This window comes from Trichechus manatus, unplaced genomic scaffold (genome assembly GCF_000243295.1).
Source record: "Trichechus manatus latirostris isolate Lorelei unplaced genomic scaffold, TriManLat1.0 scaffold00018, whole genome shotgun sequence".
Taxonomy (NCBI): domain Eukaryota; kingdom Metazoa; phylum Chordata; class Mammalia; order Sirenia; family Trichechidae; genus Trichechus; species Trichechus manatus.
In genome coordinates, this window is record NW_004443954.1 from 7,407,925 (window position 1) to 7,422,956 (window position 15,032).

At 40.7% G+C, this 15,032-nt stretch overlaps 1 protein-coding gene across 12 annotated transcripts in view; it reads left to right on the forward strand.

Annotated features, from left to right (window-relative positions):
• Positions 1-14,668, forward strand: part of NCOA2 (nuclear receptor coactivator 2) — a 304,968-nt gene extending 290,300 nt beyond the window's left edge. For 7 of the 12 annotated variants that reach the window (XM_023727750.1, XM_023727747.1, XM_004372538.2 and 4 more), the window contains 4 exons: positions 902-1,079; positions 2,346-2,544; positions 4,579-4,668; positions 10,811-14,668. In XM_023727750.1, the coding sequence (XP_023583518.1) occupies positions 902-1,079; positions 2,346-2,544; positions 4,579-4,668; positions 10,811-10,822 (479 nt within the window). In that variant the 3' untranslated portion in view covers positions 10,823-14,668. The remainder of the gene's footprint in view (positions 1-901; positions 1,080-2,345; positions 2,545-4,578; positions 4,669-10,810) is intronic. The other 5 variants (XM_023727751.1, XM_023727754.1, XM_023727753.1 and 2 more) reach the window with 1 other exon arrangement.
• The last annotated feature ends 364 nt before the right edge of the window (positions 14,669-15,032 follow it).

The following is a 15,032-nucleotide window of genomic DNA, read 5'->3' on the forward strand; positions in this document are numbered from 1 at the left end:
TCATTTTCTAACTCCTTTCCCCTGTTTCCTTTTTGATTTGGGAAAGTCTGATTAAAGTTCTTTTCTGGTAGCGTAAATGCCATTTGATATACATTGAATTTTCTTTCTTAGTTTTGCTAATCTTGCAGAACACTAAAGTACCAAAGAGCCCTTTATAAAGACAAAACAAGCTAATCATGAATGCAGTTGCTTATTTTTTTAAATGTATCTAATCATGGATTAGCTTAATTAATGAAAAATCATTCAAATATGTTGACTTTATATATAACTGAACTTTAATCATTTAAAACCATCCAATTTTAATTATATACCAAAATTTAACATAAAGACTGTGACTATTTTAGGTCATAATGAGAAAAAATATATACATATTTGACCCATTCTTGATTTGGGGAGGGACATAGGGAAAAGAAAGGAGCATTGTTGGTGCAGTGGTTAAATGCTCAGCTGCTAACCAGAAGGTTGGCGATTGGAACCCACCAGCAGCTCTGCAGGAGAAAGATGTGGCAATCTGCTTCTGTAAAGATGGCAGCTTTGGTAACCCTATGGGCCAGTTCTACTCCGTCCTATAGGGTCACTATGAGTCGAAATTGACTCAACAACAATAGGGTTTTTTAATAGGGAAAAAAATGGTATTTTCTCTCTCTCACTCTAGCCATGATGGTTGATATGCTTTCTAGATACCCCTCTAACTACCATAGAGTATAAAGGTGGGGAGATTTTTTTCTTCAAATATATTAATTATCCCAGCTTGGAATCTTTTGGAAATGTATGTAAAAAGCACAGGATGAAGTAATTAAAAGTAGTTATCTATGTGTATTTGATTTGAAATGTGCTTTTCCCCCTTACTCTCTATAATAAAACTAACAATCTCCTTTGGATTTTTGTTTTGTTTTTTAAGGAATAAGTCAGCAACCTGATCCAGGCTTCACTGGAGCTACAGCTCCCCAGAGTCCTCTGATGTCGCCCAGAATGGCGCATACCCAAAGTCCCATGATACAGCAGTCTCCAGCTAATCCTGCCTATCAGGCCTCTTCAGACATGAATGGGTGGGCACAGGGGAATATGGGTGGAAACAGGTAACTCCACGTTTTGATATGTTTTTGATATAAATGATTACCAGGGAATCTTTGTATAGACCACCTGTCTCTTTTCTATACCCATTGCTGTCGAGTCAATTCTGACTCATAGTGACCCTATAGGACAGAGTAGAACTGCCCCATGGGATTTCTAAAGAATGGCTGGTAGATTCGAACTGCCAGCCTTTTGGTTACCAGCCGAGCTTTTAACCACTGTGCCACCAGGGCTCCCTCTTTTCTATAGTTTTCTTAATTTCTTTGCTCAAGCAAGCAGTATCTGGTAAAATGCTAAGTAAGCAAGTTTACTATTCCTAAGGCAGAAGTCACCAGAATTTACCAAAGCTCAGTAAAAACAGAGGCCATTTTGGTGCTTGTTAATATCATTCGTAGAATACCTTTTCACTGGGAGTAAAACTGCGGGGAAGGAACTACCTGAGAGGTACCACTCAACCAATTTATGATAGAAGCTACTGTGGTAGGCAGCGACCTAGAAACCATCCTTTACTGCAAGGCTTCAAACTGGTTCAGTCAAGGCCGACAAAGCGAAACAGGAATAGACTGGAAGTTTTACAATTTGGGTGATTCGCCACGGTATCCAGAACAGGAAACATTACAGGTGGAAGCCCTGGAATGGGAGACTCGGAAGAGTCACAGTGAGCTCTTTCCACAGCCTGATGCGGGAGATTGGGTTGTTGGCAGGACTTTGGAGAGTGCACCCCCGTCTCTGAGTGGGGTGCCGCCGTCTTTGAGCAAGGCAGCGCTGTTTCCGAATCTGCTCAAAATATGAGGGCAAGAGATTTAGTGTGCAAAGTGTACACTACCCTTGTTTTCTAAGAGGGAGAGTAAGTTTCTAGCTAGGCTTCAACCCATAATTTTTCCCATTCCAGGTACCGTCATGAATCACCCAAATTTTTAAAATTCTAGTCTGTTCCAGTGATGCTTCCTTGGCCACGATTGAACCGGGCAGAACTAGTTCAAAGCCCTGCTTTATTATACATGTGATAAAAAACAGACAAAAACAAAAGGTTTGTCTGATGTAGACATGAAAGTTGGGGGTATACTTCTAGACCTCCACAGTGACGTGAAGCGCTTGGTCGCCTCTACAGCTTTGGTGACTGTCTGCCACACAGTTTCAGACCTCACCCTCTCACCTTGGCCAACTTTTCCACCCTTCATTCTAAAGTGAACAAACGCCCAAGTACTCAGAAATGCCCGGCTCTGCTTGCCACAAGGCTCTAACGTTTCAATCTTCCGGTTATGTTACAGCGTGTTTTCACAGCAGTCCCCGCCACACTTCGGGCAGCAAGCAAACACCAGCATGTACAATAACAGTATGAACATCAATGTATCCTTGGCAACCAATACAAGTGGCATAAACAACATGAACCAGATGACAGGACAGATCAGCATGACCTCAGTGACCTCTGTGCCTACATCAGGGCTGTCCTCCATGGGTCCCGAGCAGGTGAGCTCCCAGAGAATGAGAAGCAACCTTTTTCTTCTGGTGGGGACTTTGTGTCTATTTCTTTGTTAAATGTATCTTTCCATGTACTTAACATCTGCTGTCAACTCCCACATTTATTTTGAAGAGTATTTTATCACCTTCATTTAACCTGTGTTAATGAGATTAGCAGACTTACTTGTTACTGACAAAATAAACATGAAAGGGTTCCTGACTGCTCAAGGATCTTTTAAAATGTTTCTTAACTTTCTTGCCATTTGTTTCTCTTATTTGAGGAATTTAACAGTATCTAAGCTGAATCTCTGAAGAGGGCATGGTAAATGTGCTTTTTAAATAGCTTTATTTTGGATTTATAGTTTAGAACTGATTTTTTTCTGAATGCAAGACCAGATGAAAAGCAAGGGCCAAATTACCAGCCATCCAGTTTGCCTTAAAGGATACTTCACTAGTGTAAGGGGACTGACACAGGTAATGCAGAAACCATTCTTCTTATTTTTAACCTTTGGAATATGGATACCATGATTTTTTTGTCAATGATTTTTTTTTAATAATTTTATTTTGTATTGAATAACAGTGAAATGATTCTGCCGGCCCGAAGTACACGCCAGCTTCACTAGGTAGCAAAGAGACTCAAAGCGTTTGAGATAGTAGTGCCCGCCTTGGATCTAAAATCTGTCGTGGGCTAACCTAGAAGTAAAGATGAAGATTAATAATTTCACAGAAGATCTTATTTCTCAAAGGGCACCAAATGCTTGTCATTCAACCACTGATAGTCAGTAATTCACGCAAACTTAAAATGTGGCAAGAACCCTGAATCTTATTTTACATATGGAGAAATTGAGGCACAGAAAATTTGAATGACTTAAAATGATAGATGAGAAAACTGAAAGCCCTTTGCAGTTTAAGAAATCTGTGTATACATATTATATATTTGTGTGTGTGTGTGCATGTGTGTGTGTTTAGTACTAATAACTTGTACTTCTTTAGCTAAATGATGGTGGCTAAATGCTTGAGTAAATCAGTTAAATAGACATAAAGAAATAAGGATTTGTGTCTTGTCATTGGAGAAAATATAAAACTAATGTTGAATTTCCTCCGAAAAGTAGGCCACTAGTAATTCCTATTTTGCTTTCTAGGGAAAGTGTGCGTGAGATTGTCTGGTCTAACACGGGTCCAAACCCAACCTACTGAGAAGTAAATTGGTGCATCTTTAATAATCCAGATTGATTTAAAACTTTTGCACAGATTTAAGCCTTTTCAATACCGGAGTTGATTTGAAAGCCCCCCAAAACACAACTGCAGTGTGTGTCTTCTGACAAAATGATTCCTGTTAGCATTGTACATTTATTTTGTAGTTTGTGAGAGAAGTGTATAGATGCTAATGAATAGTTCACTTGATCAGAATAGATTCACAGAATCCAGCCTGTTTTGGGTATTCACACTTGCTCTCACTAGTAAATGATTCGTCTCAGTAGCAAAGATATCAGGGGCCCTCAGATGACTTCAAAGTCCCAGATGTGAGTCACTGGTCTAATTTGAACCAGCCAAAAACTGAACACATGACTTGTGTTCATGAAAATATTCCTAGTATCATCTTCTCTGTTGAATTTGATTTCTGTACCAAATGCAGATAAATTTAATTTTGTAGGCAACTAGTCTATTATTTAAAGTATTTATTTTCATGTTTCTCCATACTTCCCAAAATATATCCATGGGGGAAGTGACACAGGAATGAAGCTAACTTTATGTACCCCCTTTTCCCAGTAGGGATCCCTGGTGGCTCAGTGGTTAAGAGCTCAGCTGCTAACCAAAAAGTCGGCAGTTAGAATCCACCAGCTGCTCCTTGGAAACCCAATGGGCGGCAGTTCTACTCTTGTCTTATAGGGTTGTTATGAGTTGGAATCAACTTGACGGCAGTGGGCTTGGTTCTGGGTTTTCTCCCAGTAGCTATACTTAAAGGAAAATTGATGGTAGGTTGTTCCCCAGTACACTCGGGCATCTGCTGAATATAGCCACTGTCGTGTCTTGTCCCCTCAGGTTAGTGATCCTGCTCTGAGGGGAGGCAACCTGTTCCCAAACCAGCTGCCTGGAATGGATATGATTAAGCAGGAGGGAGACACATCACGGGTAAGAAACAGCAAAGAAGTACGCGAATATGGTAGTGAAGTGAACCACAACCATTTTATAGACCAAAATTGGCATAGATAAATCGTCAACCAGGGGTTAAAAGTAGTTGTAATACTTGTGATTCTTTAAATATCTTCTAATTTCATCTGGCCTAAAATGGTTTTGTGTCAAGAATTATTTCTTAAGTCTATGTTTATTCTTTCTAAGTGTTTTCCCATATTTCATTCTGTTTAGGCAACAGTCTTGTGTCTTACTTGTATTTCTTACTTATTACCTCAAACGCTTGTTCTAAGGACAGCAGTATTACCATGTTCTACCAAATCCTGAACAATAGAACGATCAGTACTGAGAACCCCCTGCCTGTGTGCCCGGCAGCAGATGTATCACAGGGGGGACTGGGGGCCGTGTGGCTCATTAGCCAGTCAAGCGGGCCAGCGTGGGAAGGGACATAACCCGTAGCAGGAGATGGCGAGCGCTCTCTCCTTTTTTTTTTTTTTTAATTTTTTAAAGTTTTACTGTGAAATATATGTAACAAAACATTTCAACCACTTTTACATGTACAGTTCATTGACATTAACTACATTCACCAGGATGTGTAACAGTTACCACTGTTCATTTCCAAGTTTTCCATCATCCTTAACACAAACTGTACTGCTTAAGCAAGACCCTCTCATTTACCCCTCCCACCCACCCCAGGCCAACACTAAGGAACTTCGGCTTCTGTGCATTTGACTATTCTGGGTATTTCATTATAAATGAGATCACACAATATTTGTCCTCTTGTGATTGATTTCTTTCACTCAGCATAATGTTTTCAAGGTCCACCCATGTTGTAGCGTGTATCAGGACTTCATTTCTCTTTATGGCTGAGTAATACTCCACTGTATGTATGTACCACATTTTGTGTTTATCCATTCATCTTGATGGACACTTGGTTGTTTTCACTTTTGGGCTATTGTGAGTAGTACTGCAGTGAATACTGGTGTACAAGTGTCTGTGTTCCTGCCTTCAATTCTTTTGGGTATATGCCTAGAGGTGGAATTGCTAGGTTAAAAGGTAATTCTATGTTTAACTTTTTGAGGAACCACCGAACGGTTCTCCACAATGGCCGCACCAGTTTGTAATCCCACCAGCAGTAGATGAGGCTGATAGCTTTCTTTTTAAAAGTACTCTCTCTCTCAATGGAGAGAACATAGGGTTGATACTGAATTTCCTACAAAAAGTGGGTCTTAAGACAGTTTTGTTAATATTAGCATTCAAGTTTAGAAAATAATACATAAATTTGATCCATATTTTAATAACATGTTGTGCTAAGTTTTTAAACACGGTTCCTCTTGTAAAGAACCACAGTCCCAGACGGCAGAGATGCCGGCTGTGTGGGAGTCCTGTGGATGTTATCTGTACGTACCAGAGGGAGGGAGACCCATATGCACCAAGGCACAGGAACTCATTTAAAAAAACAGTTAACATGTTGATATAGTAAGCCAAACAGAGATGAACCCTGATGGCGCAGTGGTTAATCACTCAACTGCTAACCAGAAGGTTGGTAGTTCGAACCCACCAGCCATTTTGTGGGAGAAAGATGTGGCAGTCTGCTTCCATAAAGATTACAACCTTGGATACCCTATGGGGTAGTTCTGCTCTGTCCTATAGGGTCACTATTGAGTTGGAATCGACTCGACGGCAACAGGTAAGCCAAACAGAAAATGGAATGTATTTCTTACTGACCATGTGTTTAGACTGTAAACGTGCCATTGACTGAAGCTTGAAATGCCCCATGGCTCTTAATTGTGAAGTCCCCGCAGAGGACTGGAGTCTTCTCTGTGCCAGTCCTCTTCTTTCCACCGAGTCTGTACAGATAGCAGCCACCTAACTAAGTGATGGCTTATGTGCAAGAAGTAGAGGCTTGAAACCTGGGTTGTATTTCTCAAAGGACTGATGACATCAGTGATAATTATGTTCCCAAAGGGCAGCTCAGTTTAACCCAAAAGTGCCAGAGAGCGTAACCTCTGAGCACTTCATATCTCTGAAGAAAATGCATGTAGGAGGTCAGGATCATATTAAACAAAAACAAACAAACCCATTGCCATTGAGTCGATTCTGTCTTATGGTGACCCATGCGTGACAGAGTAGAACTGAGCTCCACAGGATTTGCTTGGCTATAATCCAGACCTTTCTTCCATGGCACTGCTTGGTAGGTTCAAACTGCTAGCCTTTTGGTTAGTAGCCAGACAAACCATTTGTACCACCGAGGATAGCATTACCCTCCCTTAATCCACCAAGATGAGATCTATCTCCCCACCCCCCCTTCAGTGTGTGATGATGCCAACCTAGGCCTGGGCTCCAGGAGCAGGAGCCCTGGAAAGTGACTTTGTAGGTCTGCCTCTCAGAAGCCCTGCATGGGCCAGGCCAGCAGCCCAACCTCCTACTCCTTTTCTGCCAGGAGCCCCCAGAGTCTACTTGCCTATGTCCTTTCCTCTGCTCCCATGAGCCTCAAAAAAGAAAGACTCGCCTATTGTAAAGCAAAACGCTTGATGGCCCCGTGTTTTGCCTTTTAAACAATTACAGAAACAACTCACTGTACTGAGCATTTACCACAGGCCTGGTTCTCTTCCTAGAACTTTGCTTAGGTTGTCTCGTTTAACCCACACCACAATCATACAGTATAACTACTGCTTTGAGAGTTTACATGGCTTGTCCAGGGTCCCACAGCACCAGGAAGTAAGCCTAGGCAGGCTGACTCCAGAATGAGCTTTCTAAACTCCTGCACTCCCCAGCTTCCTTAAGGGAGTACTGAGCTCTTGTGAGATTTCTCTAAGGCCTCTATGCAGGTAACATTGGGGAAGTCCAGAAAGGAATAAAGTACATCCTTCATTGGTGCCATTCCCTTGTCTCTTTTTACTTCAATCCTGAAGGGAAGAGAAAGGCGTTGACAGACGCTAGTGGGACAGATAGTAAAGATTCAGCCACTTTTGGAAGAGCCCTCAGACTGAATCTTGGGAGGGAGAAACCTCTGAATTGAGGAAAAGGAAACAGAACATCTGGCCTCTAGTGCACCAGGGACTGTGCCAGGTGCTTCATAGATACCTAAGCACCCCCAGCATTTTCAGATGATGAGGAGACTGCATTTCGGAGGAATTGGTGATTTACCCAAGGTCACAAAGCTAGTACGCATTGGAACTAGGAATCAAGACCTGGGAGATGGTGGCTGAGAGCAGGACAACTAAGGGGGAACGAGGCGGGGTGGAGGGGGCAGACCTGCGAGCACAGTGGTAAGAGGGAAGGCAAGAGTGAGGAGGAACACCGGGAGCACCACAGAGAGGCGGGGTGCTGCGCACGGCGGGCTGACAGAACCCCAAGATACTTACCTGAATGCACATGTCGGCACCTGGTGGGTACCCACCAAACCCAAGACGGAAGATTAGAGTTAGGATCACAAACAGCAACTTCCAGTAAATATAGAATGTTCTCTTCATCAAAAGTGCGTTCATGGATCGGTGGTGAGAACTCCCTCTGTGACCGTCCAGCACACGTCCGTTTGCACACCTCCCACTTCCTCTTTTTTTCCCACTTGTCTCTTGAATCTGGCTACTCTGTCTGCATTTTGTTTCATGCTGAATGTTAAGGTCACAGAACAGTCTGTCATAGACACTCCTGTTGTTGCCTCCAGAGAATAACATGTACAGTGGATCCTTTCTAATCCACGAGTAATAACTGGAAATCACATGGCATTTGCAGCCATTCTGCTGATGTCTGAATGGATAGGGCTTCAGTGATCCGCATCCTCTGTGTCTGTAACATGGTATGCTGCTGATGGGAATCAGGAACTTCTTTCAGAATTTTTGTTGGTACTCTGGTACCATTTGTTGAACTAGAAACCACTATGATTCATTATTAATTGAATCTGTGTTCTGTTTCTCTCTAGATTATAATTGTACCTTGCTTTAAGCAGAGCTAGTATACGTAACTATAGATTTACCAGAACACTAGAGAAGGCCAATTATTTCACTCAACCAAGATTCATTTTACAAGGACTTATCACAGTATTCTTTTATATTTGGCATACATTTAAATATATTAAAGTTTAGTTTATTGCTCAGCCGCATGGCTCGGGCATAAAAAGAGTATAGTTGCAGTTCATTTCATTTACTGGTGTTACGGGAACTGGTCACTAACTAGGATCAGCTTTTAGTTGATGATGAAAATGCTGATAATAGTGATGATGACATTTATTGAGCATTTATTATGACTCAGGAGCTGTTTAAACACTTCATGGACATCATTTCCTTTAATCCTCATGACAACCCGAAGGAGTATTAGGTACAGAAAGGTCCTGTGACCCCCAAGTGGCACTGTTGGGGTGCCAGCATCATCCCTGAAATAGGCTCCAGCTCAATGTTCTCTCTTACCAGATGAACTCTGGCTAACCCTCTGCTTTTTTTTTTTTTCCTCCTTTTTCTTTTTTTGTTGTACTTTAGATGAAGGTTTACAGAACAAATTGTTTCTCATTAAACAGTTAGTACACATATAGTTTTGTGACATTGGTTGTCAACCCCATGACATGTCAACACTTTTCCCTTCTTGACCTTGGGTTCCCCATTACCAGCTTTCCTGTCCCCTCCTGCCCTGTAGTCCTTGCCCCTGGGCTGTCGTGCCCCTTCAGTCTCATTCCGTTTTATGGGCCCGTCTAAGCTCTGGCTGAAGGGTGAACCTCGGGAGTGTAATCCTGTTTCTTGATGTTAGTCTGTGGTAAAGACACTGCCACAAAGTTTCTAAGCCTCATAAGTCTTACAGGAAATAAATACTTCTCAGTAGAGTTTTTTTTTCCAGAATAACTGGAGAATTGAGGGGTTTTTCCACATTTCAATCAGAACCATGGAGTATTTTCATGTGAAATCTTTTCAGTAACACAAATAAGAAATACGTGTTATTCAGCTGTTTAATACAGAGAAAAGTGCATTAGCTGTTCTTCTCTAAGAAGAAATACAATCACAGGTATTCTCCTAAGCTGATTTTTTAAGCTTAGAAGAATTGTGCCTCTGAGCAGGTACTGATGTCATTCTTAATTCTGCCTTTGACCACTAGAATTCACGATTTGGCAGTTGTTTCCCCAGAAGTCTCTGTTCAGAGTGCAATAGATTATTTGGGGACTGGCTTCCTGTCTAATGTTACTAACACTAGGTCTCTCTGACGGCCCTGATGTGCTCCAATTCTGTGTCTAAATGCCAAATTCTGTACACCACTGTTCTGTGTTCCCGCAGTACCTGCTGCTTCCCCTCGTGTAACTGATCACATTTTATTGTGACTTGTTATTTGTCGTCTTTGCCTGTTCAGCAATTTTGTAATAGCAGTGACCAGGAATGTCTTGTAATCCCCAGCACCTGGCAGATAGTAGATGCTCAGTTAATATTTTCTAAATGAATGAACGCTTTTTAGGGGCACAGACAGTCGATAACCAAAGAAAACCAATGACATATACTTGCACTAACCGAGGAAGCACCTCCACGTAATTCTTGCCGCTGTGAGCCTTGGTGTTTGGTGATTCAGACTGTCAGCACATAGCAGCCAGAGACTAGCAGGAACTCTCCTAGAGTCAAGACCCAGGTTTATTTCACTTGCTGAAGCCATGGAGCACACACCCCATAGAACCTTGGGAGTATCTCAGTAGAGAAATTTACAGTGTATGGGCTTGTCCTGGGTGATTTAAGGAGGGACGGGGAACGTGAAGGCCATTTCCGGGTTGGATGCTGTCAAGGTGCAAGGGCAGCTCAGCAGGGGGTATCTCAGTAATCCTCGTTGGGAAGATGGAGGGACGGGACGGGGCTAGGATGCCACTGGCAGGAAAGCAGCAGCCATCCCGAAGGAAGGATTGACCATCGTTTGTGGCTGAGGCGTGGCTTGTCTACGTCCTGGGAGAACCGTCATAAAGGATCTGTTTGCCTCCTCCTGGCCCTTTGGAAACATTGTTTGTGTTTAAGAATATCACCATCTGCTTAAAATCAAGTGTAACTCATCCAGATACAACCTTGTGGTTTGCATTGATTAAAGCAGCCAAGTATTTTGATGTTTTTGTGATAGGCTTTATAATGGATTTACCAAAAAGCCAGAGGTTTCTGACAACTTTCTGTCTGTTTTCCTGCAGAAATACTGCTGACACTGAAGGTAGCTTCAGCTGACCGGGCTCACTTGCTCAAACCCCTTACCAGTCTGGAGAGCTGCATCCACTTGTTCTGACCCACCGACCTGCCGGCCAGTTCTGCCAGAGCGAGATCCGCAGGCAGGCCTCAGCTCTGCGCCGGCGTGGAGTCCACGCCGCTGCTGCAGGAGAAGCTGCCTCTTCTCTTGACAGTCTGAAGCTCACATCCAGACAGTTGCTCAGTCTGTTCACTGCATTCACCTTAGTGCAACTTAGATCTCTCCTGCAAGTAAATGTTGACAGGCAAATTGCATACCCATGTCAGATTGAATGTATTTAAATGTACGTATTTAAGGAAAACAACCATGCTCTTGTTCTGTTCCTGTTCGGTTCCAGACACTGGTTTCTTGCTTTGTTTTCCCTGGCTAATCAGTCTAGTGCAAAGGAGTAAAATTTCATCTGGGAGAAAGAAAAGAGTTAACAAAAGTAAAAACCTAAGGTGTTTTAAGCAAAAGCCTGCATTTGGGATAGAAGCAGGCCAGGCACCATGGACAGCGTTGTAGATACAGAAATACCCCGTAAGTGAAGAACAATAACAGTCCTAGCTGTGTGTTTGTAGAAGACTCCAAGGACCAGGTTGGAAAGAGTTTCCAGTTATTGAACAGAGGAAAAGGAGCCTGTGGGGGCTGTTAATATTAACAAGTATTGTTTCCTTTGTTCTTCATTAAAGAAAACCAAACTAGTTCATTGAAATCAGGCTTCAGGAAGAAATACTTTTCATCCAAATTAAGTTCCCATTAGATTGCTTCAGACAGCTTGAATTGGCATCTCCTCTTCCCCATCTGGCCCTCCGGCTTCCCCAGTTCTCCCAACTTTCGTTCATTGTTTTACAGCAGTGTACACAGCAGAAACCAGGTAAGCCCTTTTTTCCTTACGTGTTTTGCCAGCCACTTATCAGTTGCTAAATATTGAATTTCAGAAAAATGCATTTACTGGCAAGGAGGGAAACAAAGTTACTACTTAATGACAGTCAAGCTAAGGATACCTGCTTTGGAAGCATGTTCGTTCTGTCCCCCAGCACCTCGGGCCTACAAAACGGGAGAAAACGATAGTGTATTTAAAATTTACAGCAGATATCACTACAGATGTAACCACCGCCGTGTGTTTTTCATTTTGTTTTTTTGGCAGTGCTGACGAAGCTGAAGTTTTGTAAGGTACATAAAATCCAATTTCTATGTAAACAAGCAATAATTTAAGTTGAGAACTTAAGTGTTTTAATTGTATAATTTTTGTGAGGTATACATATTGTGGAATTGACTCAAAAATGAGGTACTTCAGTATTAAATTAGATTATCTTCATAGCAGTGTCTCCTAAAGGTGTTTTGTAAAGGATATCAATGCCTTGATTAGACCTAATTTGTAGACTTAAGACTTTTTATTTTCTAAACCTTGTGATTCTGCTCATAAATCATTAATCTATATAATATGCAGCCGCTGTAGGAACCAATTCTTGATTTTTATATGTTTATATTCTTTTTTAATGAACCTTAGAAAGACTCCGTGTTACCAAGCCGGCCACGTTTATGGTTGTTTTTCTTGCCCGCTCTGGTAGGGGAATAATCTTTTATTAATTGGCATCAGTTTCCGACAACTGCAATACTGAGAAACTGACGGCCTTTTTTGAGCTATTTCTCCCCGACACCTAATACACAGACTTTCTTACCTAAATTTCCACATGATGTCTTTTTGATGTCTACTAAGCAAAGCATTTTGTAATATCTCATTAGCCAGGCTTTTTAGGAACAGAGAGGTTTTTCCTTGAAATCTGATTGTTTATTTTGTGGCAGGGTGAAAAATACACAAACTATCCCTATTTATATTTATATCTCTCTCTATATGTACAGATTTTGGAAGTATAGACAGAGATATAACCCAAAGATAAATGATGAATAGACAGTCTGAAAGTGTTGCTCCATACTAAAGAAATTTTCTGGAAATCTGCATTTCGATATTTTTTCCACTTGAGAGGGATCTCAATACAGGGAGGTGGCCAAGGAACAGCAGTTGTCAGTGGCCACCAGTTCACACGTCCCACTCAAAAGGCGCTACCTTCTCAGCCAAACCATTGGGTTCCCCAACTGTGAGGGAAGAACGAGCAGATGTTGGCCCAGGACTCTGTGACCTCACTGGTATAATGAGACTTGCTTTATGCACGATTTAACCTGACCAGTTTTCAATTGATTTTTAGAAATATGTGAATTAGAATGACTTTACACAGCACAACAGACAAATGGAGTTGAAGCTGGATTTGCTTTGTTTTGAGTTTTCAGTCCCTTTTCACTATAATACTGTCCAAAAATATTGATATTGTTTATTGTTTATCCATCTGCCCGCTGTGTTTTACCATCAGTCCCAATTCAGACAAATCTACAAACCTGCCATCATGGTAACATAGACTATGTCATGATCATTACTGTTTTGAAGGAATAGAGATTATAAGTTCTAATCTTATGGCTCAGATCAGGTAATGGATTTTGCTTTACATCTAATTAGGAGAAGAAGAGTAAGTGAAGGAATCCTCTGATCATATTGATCACTGTAGAAGCAAAAGCCACATCAATTCCCTTCATTATCAGTATTTCTCATGCTGTACACAATAAATTTGTTAGACTGAGTACTGGGTTTTTGTTTAATAGAACAAATAATCAGTGTTTTACTTATATTACTAAATGTGAAGAACACATAATGTGAAAGTATACATACATTAACTTGGTTGTAAAACTCATTTAAGTGTTCATGTAATGTGGTAAGTAAAAAGTGAAGTGAGCTGTTTTACTACAATGAATTCGTTTGACTCAAAGATGAAGATGCCTCCCCTCCCCTGTGTGTATCTCTTATGGCCTGTAATCATTGAAAGCAATGTTTTTGCAGTTTATATAATGCAATTTTTAATCTGTGTTTAAAAATGGAGTTCATATGGGCTTAACACATGAATGGGTGGCACAGGTCCACTTGCAGAACCCAAAGATACACAATCAATTTTGAAATGCAACTTAAGCCATTAATTGTTGGTGTGAATTTAAAATTTTCTAGTATTTGTATGGTAGTATGCTGCCTGAGAGCAAAGCATTCTCTGCACAAAAGAAAATTACTGTAGTGGCTTCGATTTTAATTAGAATTTTCTCCCTGGTGTTTCTTTATAGACTAAAACAAAATCTTTTAAGTTTCTTACTACAGGTAAAAGCTATGTGCAAGAACCTCAAAATGCTAAAATCTAGCATAATGCCTTAGATCTGTTTTTAAGTCTTGTATATTCCTACATAGCTGTCCGATGTATTATATTTGTATAGTGAATTGTGTACAATTTTTGAATAAGTGCATCATCACTTAACATTTATGTTGTTGAATAGTGATGATGATACATTTCTTCAAACATTTAACTGTCTTTTTTTTTTCCCTTTGTCATTTGTGGGTTTTATTTGTACAGTTCCTCATGAAGTTCCATCTGAGATGTGTGTATATGAAAAGATTATACAAGGGTAAAATTAAGCAATATATTAACTGTGGTTCTTCAGGAGAAAGCTTACAGTGTTTCAGGTTGTGATTTATTTTCAAAATGGACTTGACTCTGAACATCACTTTGTTCACCTGCATTGATGTTTGTATTTCTAGTGTGAGCAGTTTATGCAAAGGTAGATATATTCAGAGAAATTTTAAATACATTTATGCAAGTTAATATTGCTTTGCTGATGCTATTTGCTTATTTGATGTTAAATAATGCTGTTGTACATAAAGAATTCCGTTGTTATTGCATCATTTAATAAATTTTAATGCCTTCGGGTTTTACATGGCTTTCGAGATTTTTTTAGTATGATTTTGTTTATTTTGTTGTTGTTAATATACACAGCAGAACATACACCAATTCAGCAGTTTCTTCATATACCACTTAGTGACACTGATTACATTCTTAGAGTTAGACATCCATTTTCACCCTCCTTTTCTGAGTTGTTCCTCCCCCATTAACATAAATTCACTGCCGCCCTTGACCAAAGAAGACATTGAGGCAGCGAACAGACACGTGAAGAAGTACCCATGATTATTAGCCATTAAAGAAATGAAAATCAAAACTACAATGAGATACCATCTCACCCCAACAAGGCTAGCATTAATCCAAAAACACAAAATAATAATGTTGGAGAGGTTGTGGAGACACTGGAACACTTATACA